Source organism: Melospiza georgiana, chromosome 1, assembly GCF_028018845.1.
Source record: "Melospiza georgiana isolate bMelGeo1 chromosome 1, bMelGeo1.pri, whole genome shotgun sequence".
NCBI lineage: Eukaryota > Metazoa > Chordata > Aves > Passeriformes > Passerellidae > Melospiza > Melospiza georgiana.
Genome location: NC_080430.1, coordinates 134,739,501 through 134,763,777, shown reverse-complemented (window position 1 = coordinate 134,763,777; position 24,277 = coordinate 134,739,501). Strand labels below are relative to the sequence as shown.

The following is a 24,277-nucleotide window of genomic DNA, read 5'->3' as shown; positions in this document are numbered from 1 at the left end:
TTGGAGTGGAAGCCTCACTCTGGAAGTGAAACACACAAATTCAAATTCTCCTGCTTGTTCACGCTCAGGTCTGGACCATATTCCTTTAGCAATGGGGAAAGCTACTGCCCATTAGCAGTTAATGAGAGTAATCTCCAATGCTCTTGTTCTACCCAAGAACTGAACAAGAAACATTAAAAGGGAACAGGGCTCAAGATCAACACCACCAAGGGGAAAGCAGCTCCTGCACTGGTCCTGCTCTTCATTTCGTGACTCTCATGTACATGAGGCAGAAAGAACAAATGTACATCACAAAAATGCAACTCAGTGCAGAGATGGCTGAGCTGCTGGAGAGCTGAGCCAGTGAATATAGATAGAATGGCACAATGTGGCAAGGACTTCACCAGCTTCACAGAGGAACTGCGGGAACAGGGAGTTAGCATAGCAGGATATCGAAATAAATAAGCCTTGCCAAGTGGGCCAATATGGCTAGACTGTGTCTGTGTGTAAGTGAAAATCTAAGCACTGCTGTGCCCTATGTTTTTCCCCATTTAATCTCTACTTGCCTTAGCATTGCTGGCTCTATGCTCCATTTTACACCACACACATTTCTGGGAACAAGAAGTAAGCCTACACTTGTGAAGAGACCAACATGTTTAAATATGCACTGGGCTTCCTCTGAGATTACCTACCAGATGAAACTGTGTGAACAACTCAAGTCACAGAAATGCTTCAACTCCAAAAAGGTATTGGTGTGATCTCAGCACTGGGCTGCTTAACCACGTCAATACTGAAGGAGACCCTGTCATGCAGAGTTGCAGCTTGACATGATCAGGAAACTTTAAAGCTGTAACAGTGATGCACCCAGGAATGAGGAGAGTTAAGAGGCACTTTGGATTTGGAAGGCAGCTACTGCTTCAAGTGCACAAGTTGTTTTGTGACTTGGAAGCAAAATGCCAGGCTTCAGCTGATTTTTTGTAGTGTTATCCTTGATGTACACACTTGAAAAAAACAAGGATGAAGCAAACAAACCAGGAAACTGGTAGAGGTATGTGTGCATGTCCTGAAAAGGACCAGGTATCACGTCCTCTACTCTTACATGTATCGATTTCTCTGGGTGGACTTTAAACTGGTGTATCACGTTATTTCATTTTATGCAAAATTCAAGCTGTCTTTTCAAATCGTATACACACAGATCACATTGATTTGCAAGCTATGATGATCATGCCTTATATATGTGAGTGTGGAATCCAAAATCTTCAAATCAAGATGTGATTGGTTCTAAACACCCCAGTGCTGAACACCAAGGAAGGACCTGTCCTGAGACACTAACTAGGCTATTCTTCTCTAGCTAAGGGCCTGAGCTATAAAGCTTTCAATCTTCTCAGGAAAAGAGTGTTTGGAACCCTGATATAACATACATACACACATATATATACATATACATATACATATACATATACATATACATATACATATACATATATGTATGTATGTATGTGTTCATTCCTGCAGCATGATCTGCATTCCATGATGTGTTAGTTACTTTCCATGCATGTGTAGCATGAGGCAGTTCACAGCCCCATGGGTTGAAAATAAGAGCAATAATTTTATGCAGACTTTGGAATTTATTACTACCATAAAAGACAAAGAAACTTTAATACTGTGAAAAGCAAGTCATCACATGTCGCCTCCCAACCCTATCATACATATCTGAAAAACCCAGTGGCCCACAGTCCTCTTAGGGAAAAAGCTTTTCACTCGTAGCTGAAACCTGAAGATAAAGCCATTATGTAGGAAGATTGGAATAATGATGCAAAGTTAATACTCAGGCTTAAGTAGTTCCAGACACATTTTCCCTATTTGGCAGGAAACTTGTTTTGTAATACACAGAGTCCTTCTAATATAACAGCATAGCAACTGCAACTTAGAACAAGTCGGTTACTGGACTGTTAGGATACTTTTGCTGTGTAACACCATTTAGATGCATGTATTTAAAAAACAGGTGGATAATCCAAATGTTCAGTTACTAGGACACTAACAGTTATGTCCATGGCAATTTTGTTTCTGTTCTTTAAACAAATCATCACTTGCAAGCACTAATGTTAAAACCAGAAAGCCACTCTAGTACACAGTGGCTATAAATGCCAAATCAATTTTCAGCAGATAATAAAGTCCATGTTTTACAATCAGCAATACACTGTTTTACTACCCAAAATGTAAGCTAATAATATATAGCTCTGCTAAATGGAAAATGCAGATATGCTGTTAAGAAATGGGCTGGCTGTGAGATGATGGATCATTTCTGCCGGGACCTTCTTAAAGCTATGTGCAAATGTTTTGAAAATATCACATGATGTGGCCATGTGTTAAAAATTACAGCCAGTTAAGTTCTCTGCTAAGAAAAATATGTGGGCAATTTATGAAATGCACTCCAGGATGGAGATATCTTAAGTAAAACCAGATTTTGAAAACAAACCCATTTTTTTTTTGAAACATGAACTTAAAAAAAATAGTTGCAGCCACATCTGGAGAGCAGAAGTAAAGAAAGGGTGGTCTGACCTAATACCAGGCCATCTTCTGAAAGAGCAGCATTATTTCTGGGCTACAATGACTGTGATCACTGATTGTCCTTTTAAGGAAACCATGCTGAATAATGCCATGGGCAATAATAAAGCATTTTGTAGGCCAACATCTGTTCTTTGAAAGTACTATAAAATGACTGATAGATTTGTAATGTTTCATAAATAAAGTCCGGAATAAACAGTACCAAAAAAAAAAAAAAAAAAAAAGAAACCAACAACCACATTCACAGTAATCAGAGAAACTGGTGCACGGTATTAGATTTGAACACTGTTCCCCCAGGAACAATTACTTAGAGATAAACGCTTCCTAGAGTTCGCTCCACAGAATGACAAAATGGTTAACTTGGTTACGGCAAGCTGCATGTTAACGGGATTATCTTTCTAGAGACTTTTCTGAGAGTTGCAGCAGTGCCTTCACAGAAGTCTGAATGGCTTTTACAGCGCTTCATTAGCCAGCCCCGCTGCTGTCCCTTTGCCCTGACAGGAGTGTGAGGAGGTGAGTACCCAGTCACAATTATAACAGTACGAGCAATTCATCTTTGAAGGGCAATTCCAGTTTGTTTAATTGTTATCACCACACATAAACCAGAACCCGTCTTTATTACTTCCTGTTCTTTCCCCAAAAGAAGAACCTCAGATGTCAGAATCACTAAAGGGATGGTTCTGAAATCAAGACTTCACACATACACAAAAGGCACTGACATAATATCAGATTACATAAAAATACACATCCTTTTAATCTCCTGTACATAATGTGCTTACTTTTAAAATACAAAATCTGCCCCAGATGGCTAATAATGCCCATTTGAAAAAACACAACACCACAATATTAAAGGGCTAAAATATGCTGTGAACAGATTGAGAGGCAGTTCATCCTAGAGGAGAGTAAAAAAGTGCAGATGGGTGTCAAAAATAGCCAAGTGTCAGATCTGTTCAAGTATCTCCATTCTGGCACATGCTCCCAGTCACAGCTGTCAGTGTATTCTCTGTATCCAAGTGCAAGGTTTTCTAACACTCAGAGCTGACATTAAAACACACTTCTTGCTTGCTACTGCTTTAAGAGAATGCTGCAAATAAAAGATTTATTTAATGGTAAAGCTTAACCATTAAATTGATAAGGTATACATATTTGAGTGTGGCACATGCCATTTTGATTAAAGATGCATGAAATTTTAACCAGCAGGTAGATTAAGTAATTTAAATGCCAAAGGCTTAATAGGTTTTCAAAAATGTCCACTCTAGGCATTCCAACAGTTTGCCAATAACACCGAATAATGCACACAAGGATCAAAACTGATAAGATTGTGTCATTTCAGTACATCTAAATATCTTGATAAAACACAGGAAGAGTAAACCGCAGGAGAAGATGAGTTTCATACAAACATAAGGGAAACATCAGTGGATGAAAATTATGCACAATGCACAGTTTTCCTAATTAATGAATTATCATGGTATTTCTAATGAAGAGCACATTCCCAGGAATGCAATGCATGCAAATCAAATCTGATGTTTAAAGGGTTAAATTGACCTTTCATAGTCCTCAGTTGTTATCTATGCAAATTAATTTGCCCATATTTCAACCATATAAATCCTCTTAACCTTGTGCTTTGAGCAAACAGAGCCCACTTTCTTGTTACAATCACAGGATCAGCAAACATACCAGCAGTAGGGTATGACCGTATACAAAAATCCTAAAAGGAAAACATTCTTCCAACAACTGGCAATACCTACATGCAACTGTGGCTGCAGTAAACTGGCAGATACTGTTTCAAAACACCATCTGCGAGGTGTACAGACTCTCTGTGATCAAGCACAGCCTCTTCTGCCTGTCCTACCCAAATAATCCACAAGAACCAGCCAGCTGTAGGATCTCTAGCCCCGTCTTTTTTTTTTATCCAGAACACAAGCTGTTATAATCAGGCACATGGCTTTCTCCAGTCCTTACCAAAGGGGGAAAAAAACACAAACAAAACACACCAAATTTAATCTACTCAGTCGTGGTCAAGCATCTCATAAAACCCCTCAGACAAATCACCCTGCATAGAAGCATTTTTATTGGCAATAGCACTTATCAATAAGACAAGTGATCGTAAGATCCAAGGATAATATTTTCCCGAGGAAACCGACCTATTATAACTCCCAGCTCCACAGCAATTCCTCTAATTCAGCAGATTTTTTATTGTTTTATTTTGAATCAACATATTTTGGTGATTTGCCTGGTGACAGTGAAGGACTACAATTTAGGACAAGGCTGGAATAATCTGTTTTATAAATCTCCCTCACTTCTCCAACATAAACAGCTTTTCACAGAGATAATTTCAGCTGATGGGTAAACGCTGTGAATGATCTCCGACGATCAAATGTTTGCAGATTCAAGGTGCAGCTGACAGTCATGAAAGCCAGCCCGAAGCTGTATTTCCCTTTGCTAAAAACGATCCCCCGTGCAGAGACCTGCACCCACAAAGCTGGTGACTTTCTGCTATTTCTATCCCTTTTCACTGAAACATCCAGTCCTGCTGTAAGTATCATCTTTAGCAGTTCACTTGCACAAATTCCCCTCCCCCAAACACATACACAACAGAATTAGCATCCGCGATCGCTCCGTACCCGTATCAGCTTGCAAATCACCCTCTATATTAAAAGAGAAAAGAAAAAAGGAGAGGGAAAATGTACTATCAAAAAAAACGATTAGCGTTTCCTCATTTAGAACCGAAAGAGCTGCAATAATTTCGACTCACCAGGCATCCTTGGATAAAATATACCACACTGTAAATGGCTCTCTCCTAAAAGCAAGCTTATTTAGGGCTCAGTGCCTCCTGTTCTGGAATGAACAGAGAGAAGCGAGGAGGGCCATCAGAACTGGCTGTGGCAGCGTAGCTGGAGGCAGGATGCTGGGCGCGTGCGTTTGCCAGGCAAAGACAGATGGAGAGCTGACACTCTGTATTGCACTTGGAGCAGAAATGTGAATGATGACAGGAGCACATGTGGCCTTGAACCCAGCCCTGTCTCTTCAGGCAGAACAATGACAGGGATGTGTGTGCAAATTATCACAACCCCGGCTCCCCTCAGCTGACTCCTTTTACTCTACCTTTCACACCAAGTTCCAGATGACCAAAGAATAGAAACTAAAATGCAGAGTGATAAGCCAAACACTGAATTATTCATTTTTTCCTTAAAAGTTAACCCTTTCCTCTGCTGACAGCAATTAAAGAAAAACAATCACTTTGAATCAGCTCTCTTCCAAATGTGGGGGGGGGGGGGGGGGGGGGGAATTCTTTATTTTAACAGCCATAATTTTGCACTTTGTAAGACTACGTCTGTTTATTTAGGTGGAAATTCAAAACGTGCACAAGAATTTACAAGAGAATTCCGCCCCCACCCCCCCACCACACACACACTTCTGTCATTATTATTCTCCTTTACTATAGGGAATGGAGTATCAAAATCACTCGCTCTCTCAGATCCACAGTAGTATGTGTAAAATAGACCACACTTAGAAAGCAGACCACTTACATTTTACTGTGGTGCTTTTAACCCCCTGGGATTCTTCCATTGATATGTTCCAAACATTTGCAGCTTACTCTCCTTTACCTTGCATAGTGATCCATGGGGGATGAAAACAAAATCTTCCCTGTAAAGCTTTTTCAAAAGCTAAACAATCATGTCCTCCCAATTTCTGATTTTGTGAACCCCTTAAATGTTTATCCTTCACATGAATAAGGAATGCCTGGCTAGGTTCAATTCACTCTTCCCTATTAAGCTTTAATGGACACCATGATACATAAAACTACAAGTCTTTGTTATAGTGCTTTATCTAAAGCTGGCTATTTTCTTCTCAGCAGTCCCTCTTTAGTCCTTTGTAAAACATCTTTGCCTCTTAGAAGAAGCATACGCTTGACTCGCATGCCTTCTGTAGCACACAGCTTTGCACAAAATTCTAGGCACAAGAAAAAATACCGTCCTTTTTAAAACTCTCCTCCCATTCAGCACTTGCAAAGTGCTTTAGTAATGAGCCATTTCTCCAGCAACTCACATGTAGGTCCTGGTTCTGACTTCACCTTTGCATTATACATTCAAACCTTTATGGAAAGGCAACAATTCTCAGTCAGATCTTCTCAGTGTAAGGTCTGTCCTTGTGTACATACTTATGCACCCCCCTGATCCCCCTGATTTTGCATTATGCCATCTTCTGCCTCTATTAGGAAGAAACAGCTCTGCTTTTAGGCCTTCCTCTTCCTTCCTCTAGTTACCACAGAGCCTGATAAAGATCTGTTTAGGAAAAGGACACACATGCAAAATTAAGCAGAAAATAAGAGTCCTTCCTAATGTCCAGACTGAACTCATGAATATTTCTCACTTAAAGAAAATGAATAATTTAATTTACTGATATTTCTATGATATCTTTTTAACACAAACTAGGTGGCACCCTTAGGTTTCATTTAAATAGGAGAGCAATTCCAAACACAGGACTGGCAAATCCAAGACCATCAAGAAGAAAAGGAGCTCCCCTGCCCGAATAACAATCCCCTGGGCTGTTAGCCCAGCACAAACAACCTAACATGTCTACTACTTGAGGCAGGTCTTTTCTTCATCTTCATCAGACATCTATCGAAATGAAGTTCTTTATAATGGATTTTTGAGTGTCAAAGAATCCAAGAGAAACATGAAATCCAAAACACAAATACATTTTCCTGACCACTTTCATGAAAGGGAGAAAAGCAGAGGGGCAAAGGGAGAGAAGCAAGGGAAATGGAGACAAGTGAAGTCTGCTCCAACAAGGCCTTTAAAGACTTTACTGTCCTTTTGGTTTTATTATTTGATGCACTATTTAAAACCAGTCAGTTAGTATTGTATTTGCTACGTTGTTTTTCTTTTGTAATGCTGTACTCTACATGAAAGGAAAAACATTTTCACAGTTGGAAATGCAACCTTTCATCAACATAGATGCAGCCTGAATCAGCTTCAGAGTAGAAAGTAACGTGTCAACACTATGACGCATTTTAATAAAACCGAACAATATTCACTCTTTAAAAGAAGGTCTTAATATCAGTACATTGTAAATCCACAGACCATGGCTCACAAAATTGAACTTCCATATGCTGCATGATTATGCATCTTTTTCTGTGTGTAAAAAGCCTTTTTAAGCTGTTATCTGACTACAGTAATTGCCACTTAAATTGATCCACGTCAACAAAACCTGGATCCCTGGAGATTCTCACCTAGAAGTCTGCTCATGGAAGGGGCTAACAGAATGCCTGTGCATCTGAGACTACTTCAGCATTTTCTCAAGCAGCCAGCTGCATGAATAGTTTTCTCCTCTCATTATTTAATACACTGAGGCAGGCTGCAACCCATTTGGCAGTCCTCCCTGAAGAAGTTTCTGTGGAAATTTATTTGCTTTCCCCACCCCCATTTCTAATGCAGTCACCTAAAGCTTGCCCTAGAAGTTTTTGCACCACATCTAAAATTTTAGCAGGCCAAGCAAAAGTGGAAAGCTCATTCTGTAAAATGGTTTTATTCTCCACCAAGAAAGGAAAGACACTGGTTTTAACACAGAACAGTTCTGCTGCATCACAAGAGTCAGAGTATTGCCAAAATGAATGGGATACAAAAAGAATGAAAAACCCACAAGACAATCTAGCCCCAGTTTCTTTATGGTGCACATTACATTACACCATCCTGGGTGGGCACCAGCTCCTTCTTTAACCATCACTCAAAATGCTTTACAAAATAATTTTAAATCTTCCTTTAGGAGTCCTTAGTTTGAAAATGGGTAGAGGAGGCAAACCAGTCTCCATAGTCTTGTATTTGAAGGGGAAGTGTAAAGATTTTTATGCAGCAGATGATATAAGGTAGCCAAGACATGGATCTGATGGAAAAGGGAAATTCCTAATGGCCATCATGTAAAAGTACAGAGATTGCCTTTTGTGCAAACCCAGTTTAATAACAGGGACTGGAAGTCCACTGAAACACATCTGTAGTTAATGAAAGCTCTCTATTAACAGTGAAGGAAGAATTTAACTCAAAGCTTTTCTGTAGGACTTCTCAACTTCCCGCTCTACTTATAGCAGACTGTTGTGATACATTGTGACTTCACACAGTGGGTATTAAGTGAGTTAATTCAAAGGAGCTGAAACCTCATTGATCCTAATTGAAAGCAATACACCCAACCAAATAGTTTTCTACCCCATCTGCTCTGGCCTGCCACCAGCTATTCAATACAAGAGAATTAATAGTTTCAGATATTCTAACAGACCCAATAAAAGCACTCATTTAAGCAGGACTGCATTAACAAAGTGAAAAACCAAGGGCAAAATGGGTTCAAATGGAGCATTTTACTCCTAGTTGGCTTTAACAAAGCTGAATAATGCTTATTCTGACTTTTTATGTGCAAGACTTGATAAACTGAATGAGAAGGCACTCAATGATCAGTCAACGAGCATTGATGAATGGTCATTAGGACCCCCCCAATCTCAGGGAAGGCCATTCCACAAAGTGGCACACCAGCTTGAAAGGGCGGACTCACTAATGTCCAGATTTCCCCGCTTGCTTGTTCCACTTTCACTTTCAGACCACTGGCCACCAAATGAGGCTGACATATTGGAAAATAATCTTTTATGGGCGAGTGGTAAATAAAAATGGAGGCATTAGCTGGGCTTTCAAATTCAAATCTACCAGTTTTGTCAGCCCCAAAACGTTTTGATTTTCCACCCAGCTGGAAGCTATTAGTGTTTTCTTAAGGCATCCCACTGACAGGGCAAACCCACCTAATGTGTGAGCTGTGGAGCTGATGCAGGGGACAGGGGACAACCACTTCTGGATGCTTTCTTAACTTGGTTCAGTTGACTGTCCAACCACAGTACGGTAATGGCAACACCTTCAGGAGAAGCTCAGTAATTTCTGGCTGCCCAACTATCTCTGATTGCCTGATGCCATGGCAGCCCACCTAAGCCTGCAACGGGACCCTCAGTGCAACTCTTTCCATTACACTGTACCTAGCCTCCCTTGGTTTTACTGCACTACCACAAAAGGCTAAATCTACCCAAGAAAGGCACTTCTCTATAAACTTCCAATTCTTTCCTTGGAAATAGAATTTAAATATTCCAATAAGATATGTGCTTATCTGTTAACAGCAGCTCTTTATGCACGCAACACAAAACATTTGCCAGATAACACTAAACATTTCCCTAAGCATTTCCTTATTGGCAAGGCTTTCTGGACTTCTGAAAAAAGACAAATGAGACATTTAAAACATACACTGCTCTGTGAAATATAGACTAATTGAGATTACCTACACAAATCAAACACTGAGCAGTTGAAAGGGAGTCACCAAGGTGGTAAGAAAATATTCTTTGTTTTCTAAGACAAACTGTTCATGATGTTACCTTGAGTACTGGATTAAACTCATTGGAATTGAGAAAGCATTCATGTTTTTTCAGTTAAGAAAACTTGTATGTTATATCCATATTTCAATAATACTCCAAAGAGTATTTTAAATCATCTATTAAGAAAAGGCAACCTTGATAGTGCATTAGACTTAACAACCTAGACTGCCTATTGCTTTTTGATCAAAAAAAAACCCCAAAAATTAATTTTTGTTGAACACATAGAAATTCCAGTGACATTTTGGGTGCATTTCAGGTTTTAAAACAATGAAAATATACATTTTGACCTAACATGAAAGAATAGTTCTGTAAAAAATTAACTGACTCACAGTGGGAGGGACAACATTCAGGCCTTAAAGAACACATGCTCTTTTGCTCTCTATATATGTTCTGGTAAAAACACTCACATGGACAAACTCACATATAAGTGTACCTGTCTTGGGATCTATTTCTTTCACTAGATTTAAGCTAAACAAGTTTTGCCTCACTTTTTTTATTAAATACTATATTTTCCAAAATGTGGGTAAAGTAAATTAGAATTGACTGCTAATTTCCATCATCATTTGACTTCAAAGAAAATTCCCACACCATCTGTGCATAGACACCACTCATGCACTTCAGAAAATTTGATATTGATTTGAAAATATTTCTGAAAGAAAACACCAATGATGCTGTCTCACTAACAAAGAAAAAACACATTCAGTGTGACCTGAAGAAGCCTGGAAGAGAATATCTGCTCCTGCTGAACTAGAGCCATATTTTAAGACATAAAAAGGAGGGGAAAGGGGGAGGGCATGCAGGAGGAGGGCAGTGAAGGGAAAAAGTGTTTCAAGCTATCAGCTGCTTTTTGACTTGAAGCTCAGGGTGTTTGTTCATTTAACATGGGTAGGGAAACTCCTCCTGCTGTAGTATATTAACCCAAGTTTTGACCTTTAATCGATGTCTTTTCAATGTATAGGATCTTCGTAATAAAGATAATGTAGAGCATATTTGTGTGAAAGTGTATCTACCACTAGCCATAAATTTGAGCCTTGCATTTTTCTCTGTAACATGTCAATATTTGTGACACTAACTAAACATACTTCATTCATTTGACAAGAATTGTTACATTATATTGAAAACTTTTGTTTCAATGTCACCACCTCCCAGTTTTGACTGATGGCGAGTTAGTTTTGTTAAAATGCACGGGGTGATAGCGTATGCTCCAGTGAACTTTCCCTCCTCTCAGCACCAGAGACAAAAACCTGCAGCTCTGCTCTGTGCTGGCAGCCATCTGGCCAGCTTTCTCTCAATGCCTGCCCCACACCACACTGCAGGCAAAATTTCAGGGCTCTAGAGCTCTGTGGAGCTATTCATGACATACCAATTTCACATTTTCTGCTTGTATGCTTGCAACAATAAATGCTAATGAGGACTATGAATGACATTTTTAAAGACAATAAAAAGGTCTCCAAATCCCTTGCATATGGAGACACTATTTTCTAAACTTCACCTTCTGTTAGCGAGCCATTACACTCTAAAGGAAAAAAATAACCTAAGGAGAACAATGAGATGATCAAAGCATAACCAAGTCCTTAAGAATTCCAAAGAAAACAATGTTTGCAAAGCTAGCTTAATGACAGACAGATTTAGTGCTGATGTACAGCACTAACACTTAAGCATAGTAACTCTCTTTTTCAATAACACTGCTACTTCTGATCGAGGGGCTCAGGACTGGGGTGGGGGGGAGGGAGGGGAGGGGGAACTCATAGCAAATCCTCCCTTTCACTGATCACATATAACTCTACAAGCCACAGACTTGGATTCAGCAATTACTAATCTCTAGATGAGTCCAAGAATACTCTAAATTAGCCCCAAAATAATCTGTAATTACTAATGGATTTGGAATGCTACACTTTCATAGAGATCTCTGTGCTGACAACGTGTGGCCAAGACAAATATCAAATTATACTTTCCACAAATCTGCCTATTGCAATGAGAAAGAAAAAAGGAAAAGAGAGAGAAAAAGGGAAGGGAAGGGAAGGGAAGGGAAGGGAAGGGAAGGGAAGGGAAGGGAAGGGAAGGGAAGGGAAGGGAAGGGAAGGGAAGGGAAGGGAAGGGAAGGGAAGGGAAGGGAAGGGAAGGGAAGGGAAGGGAAGGGAAGGGAAGGGAAGGGAAGGGAAGGGAAGGGAAGGGAAGGGAAGGGAAGGGAAGGGAAGGGAAGGGAAGGGAAGGGAAGGGAAGGGAAGGGAAGGGAAGGGAAGGGAAGGAAAGGAAAGGAAAGGAAAGGAAAGGAAAGGAAAGGAAAGGAAAGGAAAGGAAAGGAAAGGAAAGGAAAGGAAAGGAAAGGAAAGGAAAGGAAAGGAAAGGAAAGGAAAGGAAAGGAAAGGAAAGGAAAGGAAAGGAAAAAGGAAAAAATGAAAGAAAGAAGTTGCTTTTACTCTGAGAAATGTCTTTAATATTAAAGACAACTTCCCATTAAGATTAAAAACACTTCCAGGAAAATCCACCAGGTGGAGCAAATACACAGCATTACAAAACATTTATTTATGCTCATACTGCCATTTTCAACAGGGCAAAAATGGTTTATATGCAAATATCCTTACCTATTGACCTCCCTTCTTCACCCTTTTGTCACATATCGATCAACTTGTATTTATTTACTACATTTATAACGGTACAAAAACTTTCTTGAAAGGAGCCTTCACACAAAGCTATTGTTCCTGATGAGCTCAATATGAATTTGCAAACCACAACAGTCATATAGGGGAAATTAAAGTATTGTATTATTCATATTTTATATATATATATATATATATATATATATATATAATTTTTTTCCAACAATATAAGGGCATGGCTGTGCTAGTAAAACACACTGACAAGTATTCAGAAAATAAAGCTTAGTCTTACATCAGTTAGCAAAATCTTTGCACTGGCCTCCACTGTAATGGGCTGGAAGCCTGGCCGTTCTGCATGCCTGGTTATGTTTTTATACACACAGTAGTGCCCATAACACCACAGCACTGCCATTGGACAGCATGTTGCTCTTTACTACTAATGCTTTATTTTAGTATGACATCTGTCAACTACTGAGTAACTTCAAGAGGGCAAGTGAATGAGGACTGTAAATACATATTTCAGCTTATCTAGGACAACTAAGTATTATTTCTCCATTTAAATTATTTGCTTTCCAGAGCCAGGTGAGAAAGTCACCTTATCATCAAGTATTTTCTGTTTCCCTGATGAATGAGGAGATCTAATGGAACAGAGGCAGCAAGGGCAGATTTTTACATGAAGAGAACTAAGTCCAAACAGAACAGTGGTTCTTTTATGGATGAGTTTTCTCACAGTTATAAGAGGACAACCCACTGGCAGACCCTGTAATTGTTAAAATGCCAGGCAGTATTACCAAATGAACTGCTCTAATGCAGTTCAGCATCTGGAAACAGCAGAATCAGTACACAAACTCATTCAACCCTTGATGATAGAAAGGCATTATCATTTGTAAGTGACAAAACGAAGGCGCTGATTTTAGTCAAGCCCTTTTCTTTCCATTGTTTCCTTAGTTATACCTTCCACCACATTTTTCTCTCACTTTTCCAATCACTGTCCTCTGTCTTCTCTCTGGCACCAGATCTACTCCTAAATTCATGACTCTGGGGCCACCTTCTCACTCTGCTACACATCCCTCTTCTCCAGCTCACTACATGACCTGACTCTACTCCAGCTGCCTTGGACACTTATCCTCTCCCACCTCCACCAACCTTGACAGCTAAAAGAAGTTCCAGAATTCCAAAGTGTGAGTACTACTGTAAAATATTACGCTCAATTAATACATAAATTGAATAGTAACAATCAGCACTCTTAACACTGAGGGGAAAACACCATGCCAGTTAGGTTTCCATTTCAAAACTAAGCCAGAACCATATTCTAAAGTGCAATTGAAGGAGCACATCAAGCTCCCCGGAAGCACCATGTGATGTTCTGATCTCTGTGCTTCTAGTCTGACCCAGATGAATCCCATCATAGCTAAGAAAAATTAAAATACAAAATCTTTGTTTCTTTAGGAACCAGGAGAAGCCTTGAGGAACACAAGATTCTAAATATAATTTCACTTTATCTAATGGTGTTGTACTCCACATGGTGCTTCGTTGTAGCCATTCAGAAAAGAAGCAGAAAAATGCAGAAGTGATTATGAAGTGGAATTTCATACCAAGAGCAAATTACACCACTTTACACTAGGAGAATATCTGCAAAGAGAAGCAGTAAATGTTTGGGCACAATGCAAGGTGGCAGTTTTAATAAAGCCCAAACAATCTTATCCGCAAGAACTTTCCTTAAGCAAGATTATCACAGCAGAGGCTTTTGGAGATGGCCAAGATAAATATTTTTTGAAGAGAATGCTGATTTAAAACCATTATCCCAAAGAATTTTTGAGTGGCAGCCCTGGTGTAAAGGCTACCATTTATTATTTGTTATTTTCAAAGCGGCTCTTGACACCCAATGGGTAGGAGGAAAGACGATGTGGTGGTTGTTGTCACCACACGTCCATGGAGAACTTTTCATTTAATGGACTGCTAGTTGAGGCAGGCAATGGTTGGACAGAGGTCATGGACAGTTCATTGGATTATGAACTCTGCCAAAAATAAATAAAAGCAACTAAAACGCTGGAAAAGAGGGACACAACTTATATGACATGTAAAGGTTCAACAAACAGACAGTGCTTTCATAGACATATAATTTCCCTCATATGTACAAACCCTGTACGTATGTCATGTTCCCTTCAAGAATGTGAGACTGACCACAATGCATAAACCATCCTTTTTTTCATCCTATAAATACAAGCAATGGTTATTTAGATTATGGCTTCTTTACAATATGACAGGACAGACATTTAAAACCACATGTCTAAGTCATCCACTTTTACTTAAAGGCACCTTTACACCAGAGTGTAGTACACTAGGGAGTTTGTACTGAAGAAAGGGGCCTGATCCTAAAGGTGAAGGATTATTGTACATATTTAGGAGTTCATTAGATCACAATTATCAATCTGATAACACTGTTACAGTTCTTTTGTTGCACCAACCCCTGAAAATGCTTTTCAGATGGGGGATTAGTGGCACAATAGATGACAATGACTCTTAGCTCTGTAGCTGACTCCTGTCTGTGACAGCATATGCACACTGAAGGCTACCTCCTTCACTCAAGGGTCACCAAAATCCTTACATGCAAGAAGAAAAGTATGCCCTTACATTTGTATTACAAATTTCCAATTAAATATTAGCAGGGAAAATCTAACTAACTGCTCAAAAGATTTCAATCTCACCTACGAAGTGCCCAAAATCTCTAGCACATTAATATGTATGCTGTGCCTGGGGGCATAACTCTACAAACTGGACCATAAGCCTTCAGCATGAAAGGAAATGAAACCTTAGTTAATTTTCAGCTCTCCTTCTCTCCTCCTGCAACCACAAGTATCTTTCTTCGACCAGCTTCTGCCCACAACAATAAACGGCAATAGTCACATGCTACACTCATTTCTGCTGGAAGCCCTTATTAATTATGTTGCCTCCCTCTACTACTTTTACCCAGCGATTTTAAGTTCTACCAGTACAACTATTAACACCACTATGCTATAAACTCAAGTACTGAGATTCTAGTCATAAGAGTAACATTCTTCAGTTATCATTCAAACAAGAAGTCATACTTTAATTCTTCACACACACACATTAAAAAAAACCTAACCAAAACAAAACCAAAATAAAGAAATAGACAAACCCCAAAACAACCAAACAGCTATTGAAGCCCTTTGCCCATGTAAACATACAGTATCTTTCATCTATAGGGAGGAGCTTTACATCCTAATGGAACATATCCATCTATGGACCCAATCCTGAACGCTGCCTGTGACCTCAACAAACAGCAGCTATAAAGGACCAAGGACTGTAAGTGACCCTATCCCAACACTTTAAAATTGAACACCAGACTTTTAAACATCTAAGAAAATCACTTGGATAGTAAGAATGGAAGCATTGATAGCTGCCATTACTGTTTTAATGGGCCAGAAACAAACACTAGCTTGGTTTGAATCCAGGGGATAAAGAAAAACAATGCTGCCAAGCACACTTAAAATGATAAACTTAATATGCCAAGCATGATGATTATATAAATGAGAACTATGAAATAAATACCATTTTCAAAAGCATAACTGTTGCATAGAACAAAATGCACCTCAAATAATTTGCTCCTTAGAAGATTTGATTTCTGAAAATAAGAGGTCAAGAAAGAAAGAATCAAATAGAAGAAAAAAGATGCAAATTCAGAAGAAAAAGGGTTAATGTTTTGTTTCAGTCAGTGTTATACCAATGCCAGAATTACAAGGGAAAGACTAAAAAGAGCCAATTTTTTTCTTTATTATTATTCTTTAAAAGAAAAAAATGCCTGCCTATCTGTCACAGGGTTGTCCGGGCTGGAAGAACCGGCAGGAACCTCAAATTCCTGACCAAACCCTCTTCCACACAATGCCTCCTGAATGGAAGGAACCGAGGCCCGGCAGAGATAGCCCCCTGTCAGGAACCAGCCCTGACGTTTGCGGACAGACGGGGCTGGCCTCGCAGGATGTCAGAGCAGCAAACTGCTGATCGAGATACTGGGTTTTCACACACTCCCAGCCTGGATGTTTTGCTCTTCAGGTAATTAAACACGGAAACGGGGCTGATGTGTACGAGTGTGACCCCTGCGCCGCGGCTCCGCGGTTCTGCACATCAGCTTCCGCACCAGCCGCGCCGAGCACGGGCAGAGCCGCTCCCGCCGCTCCCGCCGCTCCCGGCACCGGCTCTGAAACAAATCCTCCTGCAAATATCTGCTGCTGCTCCCTCCCTCCCCCACACCCAGTTTACGAAGGGCTACATTATTTGCTGTGTTCCACACACCTTGATTTCTCATAAAAAAAAAAAAGGAGGAAAAAAATGAAATAAATGGGTACTTGGGTGAAGCTGTTCTTCAGCCAGCCATTCAAAATATTAAATTACTTGGGGGAGGGGATGAACAGACAGAAAGATGAGACAAGGGATTCCCAAATTAATGTTTAGTTTAAGGTCATTACTCAAAAAGATCCTGAAACATATTGCCAATTTTTCCAGCCAACAGCCAGACATTCATTTATTTAGAAATAAAATTATTCTGATTTAAGCATCATTGAAGAGTCTTTGTCTTACAACTGCATATAAATCATAGACCTAGGCATTCGAAAAGCAGACCAGTGTTTTCTCTTTTTCCCCAAATTTCAGAAATGGGAAAGGGCAGGTGTTACCACCTATACTTGGCAGAAAACCCTACACAAGGCTGCTCTGTGACTGACCTAGTTTCTATGCTCTTTAAAGGCTATTTAAACAAAAATTATTTTTAAAAAGGTAACACATTCCTACTTCTTTCTGAAAAATCCACAGAATAGAATATTGGCTGAAAAGAGAGGAGCCCAGAAGAAAGACGAGTACAAAAGCATGCCTGCTTGTCTGTGTTCAACACAAAGAACATTAAATGAAAACAACTGGCATGCTGCCAAGTTCCTATACAGGCAAAGAGATTCAAATAAATTGATTTCACGCATCACACTGACCTGGGATCAGTGAGCAGTGGTACAATACACTTGCTGCTCCATGTGGGGCAAAGCCCATTAATGTTATCAGAGACACATTACATTGAGGGGGAGCAGGGAGGGGGGGCACAGAGAGAGAACCCAAACTCTGAATTCAGGGGGGAAAAAATCACTTTGAAAAAGGAACTTGAACTGGAGCACTTGGTTTCAGTTTACTAATAAATATATCATATTGCAAGAGCTTGTCCTCTGCTCACCTCAAAGGTTTCAAAGACCGTATTTTCAAATTAAAATAAATACTAATGTCAAATACACACATTCCCCTTACATTCTACTTTTAACACAGTTGTTCTCAAACTCACTTACTCTCTGAAAATTTCCTCCCTTCCCCATCCGCTAGCGTTTTATATAGATTATGGGTTATTTTCTTTGCACTTCAAAAGCTGGATTCTTGCCCAGGATACTCTCACTGGCTCAGAAAGCAACTGGAGAAATCGGCCCTGCTCTCAACTGGCCCAAATCAACCTGACCTAGAGAGAAAAATGCTTTTATTTGCAAGGTAGCAGCGAGCAGGGCACCAGTGTCCTTTGCAGGTCACCCATACATGGTCCCACATACCAGGGAGCTGTCTCCAAAGCAGTACTTTGAATTTCACTTTCTTACTAATGTGAAGTAACCCATGTTTGCTGTGGAGTCTCTCCTTGTCATCCTGGCTTTGTTTTTCATTAAGCTCTCTCACACTCCGATCAAGAGCAATGCCAGCAAGCCACAGGTGTGCACCACATGAACAGATGAAATTCTGATTGGAAGTACAATTCACTGTCTATAATACAGTTGCATACTCTTTTGCATCAGTGGTATGTTTGAAGGGGCCTTTTTTATTTTCACTGTACTCCTTAAGATACATTGGTAAGAAAACAATTGTTTTGAAGATAAAAAAAGGAAGCTAAGAGAAGATGACTTTGCAATAGCAAAACAAAGATGAGGATGCTTGAAAGGTCACATCAGCAGAAGTAGTCATTGCTACAAGAGGCCATTGCTTCAAGGAGGCAATAAACTCAAAACACCTTTTTTTTTTGCCTCTTACACCAATTTAGGCTCTAAATAGCAAGGCAAATCTTCTTGGGCACAGCAAAGTCCATACTAAGTTAAGCTCAGTGTTGGCTTCATCTCTAATTATTTAAAACTGAAATTTAAAACAAAAAAAATCATTGAAAATGTGGAGCTTCTTAACCATTTAAAACTAAAATTCTTGAGCATGTCACAAATACATCCAGAGTAGACATCTTACCCAGTCACCTCAATTCAAGTAAATGACAAAATGGGAATGGCCAAAGATTTAAGAACTGTTATCCCCCACTGATCACTCTCTAAGAGCTACAAAGCAGTTTTGAATTCTTCATTACCAAGGTGAAAACTATACAGTATTGTTAACTCTGTAAGAGGTGTCACAGAGAGATGATTTTATTTAGTATAAGGCTACAACTGATAGAACTGCACAGGGAAGAGAATCATGCAGTATACAGCAGCTTCAGCATGGCATAGATGTGCCTGCACCCAGACAATACAGAGAGCACAACCTGCGCAACAGTGAACAGGAAGGTTAAGGTGCTGTTCCCTTCTTTTTATGAATACTTCAGCAACCATCACATCAGTTGGACTTTATAGAGATGAAGTTAATTTTAGTCATATTAACTCCCTTTCTTTAAATTAATGGTATTAGAAAATAAGCCTTTCTCCCAAGTTGTAGGAAATTTCCATTATCTTGCACATGCTCTGATAGCAATAAACCACAATAAACTTCCCATTAGTATGCCAGCACTGCATGCTTCAGGCATGACATCTTTACTTTTACATTTATTTATTTTTAAAATCCTTTATGAAGACCCATATGGCAAAAGAAACCAACCAACAGCCACCTGTACAGGGTACATTTGCACTTTGAAAAATAAGACTGTAGATAGTGAAAAGGAAAAATCAGTCAGAAGCTATACACTGCTAAATAAGCAAAATCAAAACATATGAAGAAACCCTGCTAAGATTATTCATTCTCTGTCAGTGCTGCCTGAGTACATGAAGGTCCCACAAAAGCATTTATTTGTTTTAAAATGAGATAGGAACTCAAGTTAGAATGCAACTTCATTTTTATTAGGATTTAATCTTTTAAAAGTACGTTCACACTGGTGCACAAAACCTCAGGCCTAGCCCTTTGCTACAAGGTGTTGTGCAGAGGCTCCCACTGGCTCTTTCAGCTGTTCTCCATCTCCGCACACCCCACAGGCAGAGCAGCATGGGCCATGGTATCTCAGGTGGGAAAACAAGTAATATGATCAAGGCTGAGCTACCTTTAAAACTATCCAGGGCAAAGCCAAGAGTACTCAGACACCATTCATCTTATTTTGGTACCAGACTCTATCAAAGTTATGTCAGGCGATATGGTCCAACACTGAGAAAGAAAATTATCCAAGTGTTGGAAAGCACTTAAAATCAGTTTAGCAGTTTCTTGCCATCCAGACACACACCATTTTAGAAGAAAAAATGTAGTTACAGTGAAGACAGGAACGACTGTCATAGCTTATCTAGAAATTTTGTCCAGCAATAGCAGATTTACTTTTATAGTACGGTAAAAATCTTTGCGCACAAGAAGCAGAAATATCCATTCTCATTATCATCTCAATCAAATTTATCAGAGATTCCCAGTTTGATGCAATGAGTTTACCAGAGGATTCCACTAAATTACAAACAACCATTTTGCCAATGTGATTACAACTACCTCTTAACTTGGTTGCAAATACTATTACAATTCACAGCTCAGAAAACTGAAAGTCACTATTTCCACAACCCAGCCAAGTACTATTGACATGACACATAAAGAGCAACTGTGTCATTAAAAACACAAAAATAACACCAAAGTTTAAAATTTCACGCAGATTTTCTAAAAGTCAGGACTGATGTATTTTATGAACATTGCAGTACACTTTTCTTACTTGTATTAAACAAGGACCGCACCTTCACTGATTTAGGCAGACTCTTTGGAGCTAAAGGGAAAGATTTCTTTTTTAATTACAGTTTACAAGGCAAGGTACAGTCATTATATATACACGAATAACTTCTAAAAGGTATTCACATTATAAAATCAAATATTTTTCTGTTCCTTACCTTGACAAAATTCAAAGTTCCCTTTTTTCCGGCAGTCACCTATCACTAAACTCAGTGCTCTCCAAGTGTTTCTTTTGACAGATATCATTCTCCACCAATCGCTCTGCTAATTTCCTCTTTCCTTTTCTGACTGGGACAGATATTATGTTCACCAGCCCAGAGATCAATCTTTTCTATTGACAACAACAAATGAAAAAAAAAAAAAAAAAAAAAAAAAAGCATATATCACAGCCAGTTTGAAGCACCACACCCCTTCATTTACATGATAATAGTAGTCTTAAATAAAAAGGGAAGACAGAAACATTATTCTACAACAAGTAACTGCATTTTCTTTGCTAATATAAGGTAGTACTTTAAAACTGTATTAATTCTTCAACAAAGGTAGTTTCATAATTTGCTCAGTTAAAACAGCTGGCATATAGAAGGCAACAAATTAAGGGCAGCCTATATTCTACCCATTAGTTAATTCTGTAAAATGCTTGGGTTTAAATACATTCACATAATATAAAATATTTCATACTTTACCTGGTTCAACAGAAGCTCTAGAGAACCATTTATTAAATCAAAATGTTTACTAAAAATAGAGATCTTCCAATTTACACATCACCAATACTAAATTGGATTTGTAAGTTGTAACAGCAAACACATTTAAAGAAAGGCAGATCAAAAAGCTATTGATATATTTACAAATCATCTTCCCACTTTTGAAAAGGCAATTTCCCTCCCACTCCAACACCTAAAAAACCTGTTTATTTGGGTTACACAAATACTCTGACATTTGTATAAGTCTGTATCACAGTGTATCACAGTCAGTTTTCCAAGGCATTAATATGCTTTTCAGAGGTTCATAATTATGTCAAGACAGAAAGTTTTTTCAGAGCCAAGCACACACAGTTACGTACATGCTTCAATCTGCAATGACTGTTCAAGTATTTTGGGACATCAAGTTAAGCATGCACAAGGATCCAGCCACAGCTCATGCATCTAAGCCAGAATCCAGCCCCAACTCTCTCCTGCACTAGATCTTTCTGCAAAAAAAACTTCATTCCCAGGGGCATTTGCAAAAGAGCACATTTGTGTTTGTGCTAGAAACTGCAATCTTTCCCACAAACAAGCACCCTTCTCAAATCAAAACAAACCTTCCCAAGTTAAAGTTAAGGTTACAGAACAAAGGAATTCACCAAAGTCCTTTCTTTCTTTCCAGCAGTTGTGGTCGGACATTTCCCCACAGTCCTAGAGAAGCCAAAATTCCACTGATTTCAGTGAAAACAAGTGGTAAGGGCTGCAGGACTCTACCCGGAATCTGGCAACTGTGGAGCTCTCAAAGTGACACAACTGCCTCTGGCATTTGGAAAATAACCTCCAAAATGTGGTTAGGACTCCACAACTTGGGTACAATAACTACTTTAATAAAATTATTTTTATTTTGTATGTAATTCTCTAGTTGTCACAATGTTCTTACATAGGCAATAAATTTACCTTTCAGTTGTGCCCGTAGCATGAATTGTGTACTTTTCAATTGCCCAGACTTTTGTGTAACACTTTAAATTTCCATAAATGCATACAGCATTCTCTGAATTGTTGTTATTGTTTGATCTGATTTTTATGATCATAAACCCATAAATCCTACCAAAACTGAAAAATTCTCCACTGACCAAGTGGCCCTATTAATTTCACTGAGATAATTTAAACATTAAGTTTTCTACTAAGTGACAACAGCACAATCTGGCTGAAATATTGTCTTATAGTGGAATACATCATATTTTGGATTCAGAGTAACACATTTGTAAAGATATAGTCATGTTTTCCTAACCTATTTTAATTTGGTCACTAGAAACAATTATGGTCAAATATGTTGAACTACGTAATATATAAAAATTCAATATTTCTGCTGAATAGCATACTCATTTTCCATAGCTGGTAAAAGATTTTAAACATCTTACTGTAAAAAGTTATTATTAAAAAAAAAATCTGTCATCCACTTTACAATGAAGACATCACTTCAATTTGCTACTCTTCTTTTGTTTCAGGCCCATGTTCATTTTTTCTATTTACCACATTTTCCAAAGTGATGGATGCATTTTGCTATACCCATTCTACACTAATCTCCTTCTTTAAACGTATTTTTGCTTCCTGAATTGTAAAATGATGCTGTTGTTCGAATGTACATGCAAAACTGTCTAATGTCTGAACTTCAGTGAAAGCAGAATGCCTCAAACAATTTGTAGTCTTACATGAGTGTTATAAAAAAGGATCAACATGTTGTATTACCATGGAAATTTTGAAAAACATACTTTCCCAAACAAATATTACTTTTTCTCAATGGTATGAAGTAATGAAAACCACATGTGTAAATCTGCGATCCGTGCAGTAGTTCAAGCTGCAGCTAATAGAAAATACAGAGAGTGAACTCTGCCATATAAAGGATTCTTGTTACAGAAATATAATGTGAAAACCAGATGCAGACAGAAAACCTTAATCACAGATGGGAATGTAATCACTGGCATACAGAACACTTTTTTGATCAATCTCAACCATATGAGAAATGTATTTATTTTCTAAGGAATGCAATAACTCTAGAGAGTCTTCTATTTGAATTCAGTTAACCTCATATTCACAGTGCTTTTATCTTATATGTGTAGAGAGGGGGGATATAACCCGAGCCAAGACTTTTAGAAGAGCCACTGGCCCTGGCAAATCATGCTTGTATCAGCTTATCTTTCAAGGAATTAATAGGATGTAAAGACTACAAATATCAGGATCAGCCTCAAATGAAATGAACCATCATTGTACTCCCTAGATACTGCCAGAAATCCCTTCATCACCTAAGCACTTCCCCAAATTTTCCCTTTAATATGCGGATCTTCGAAAATATAATGCTAAGAGCAAACACAGTGTCGCACTCAAGTTCTGTGAATCAGAACTGGAGTCCTACAGCAAAGGACTCTCTCTCTCTTTAAAAGCTGAAGAATCATCAGTTCAAAAAACAAGTTTACCTGGGGCTTCCTCCTAACTGCTGGAAGTCCCTCCACCCACACAGCCCCCGGGGGTTAGCAGGAAACAAAGGAGCACAGCGCAGGGCAGCTATCCAGCCACATCTAGTGTCTAAACTGTCTTTTACCAACTCTACCAATGCAAGACCAAAGTAACTCCTGTCAGTTTTCACTGCTGGTGACATTACTATTACAGTAGTAGTAAATGCATCATGTAAAATAGGGACCGACACCTCAAAGTGCAATACATATTAAAATTAAAAAAAAAAAAAAAAAAAAAAAAAGAACCACAAGCAAAACCAAAAACCCCAACTTCTACTCAGAAATAAAACTTAAGAGAGAAAAGGTATTCAGAGATGAGGCCCCCATTGGGTACCAGCAATGGCAGTTTTATTTCCTGGCAGCCCCCAATCCCTGCTGCACCCACCTCCTGATGCACCCGAGAATACACAGCACTGCCTGACTGTCACAGTTCACAACTGAGCTTATTAAGGTAACCTAAGGTTGGTATAAATTTATTTTAATAGCATAATTAAGTAACACAAACCACAATGATTTGGTAGCTGTTACACCGAGGCAGAGAAGGGAGGACAGAAA

General features: G+C 38.9%; 1 protein-coding gene across 3 annotated transcripts in view; it reads right to left on the bottom strand.

The window, feature by feature from the left end:
• The window catches only part of RUNX1T1 (RUNX1 partner transcriptional co-repressor 1), a 114,514-nt gene that overhangs the window by 73,983 nt on the left and 16,254 nt on the right, over window positions 1-24,277 (bottom strand). The window contains exon 2 of one of the 3 annotated variants that reach the window (XM_058026437.1): window positions 20,688-20,860. The exons of 1 other annotated variant lie outside the window; for it this stretch is intronic. In XM_058026437.1, the coding sequence (XP_057882420.1) occupies window positions 20,688-20,775 (88 nt within the window). In that variant the 5' untranslated portion in view covers window positions 20,776-20,860. Of the gene's footprint in view, window positions 1-5,302; window positions 5,397-20,687; window positions 20,861-24,277 lie in introns of those variants that run through there. One more of the 3 variants, XM_058026454.1, reaches the window with a different exon arrangement.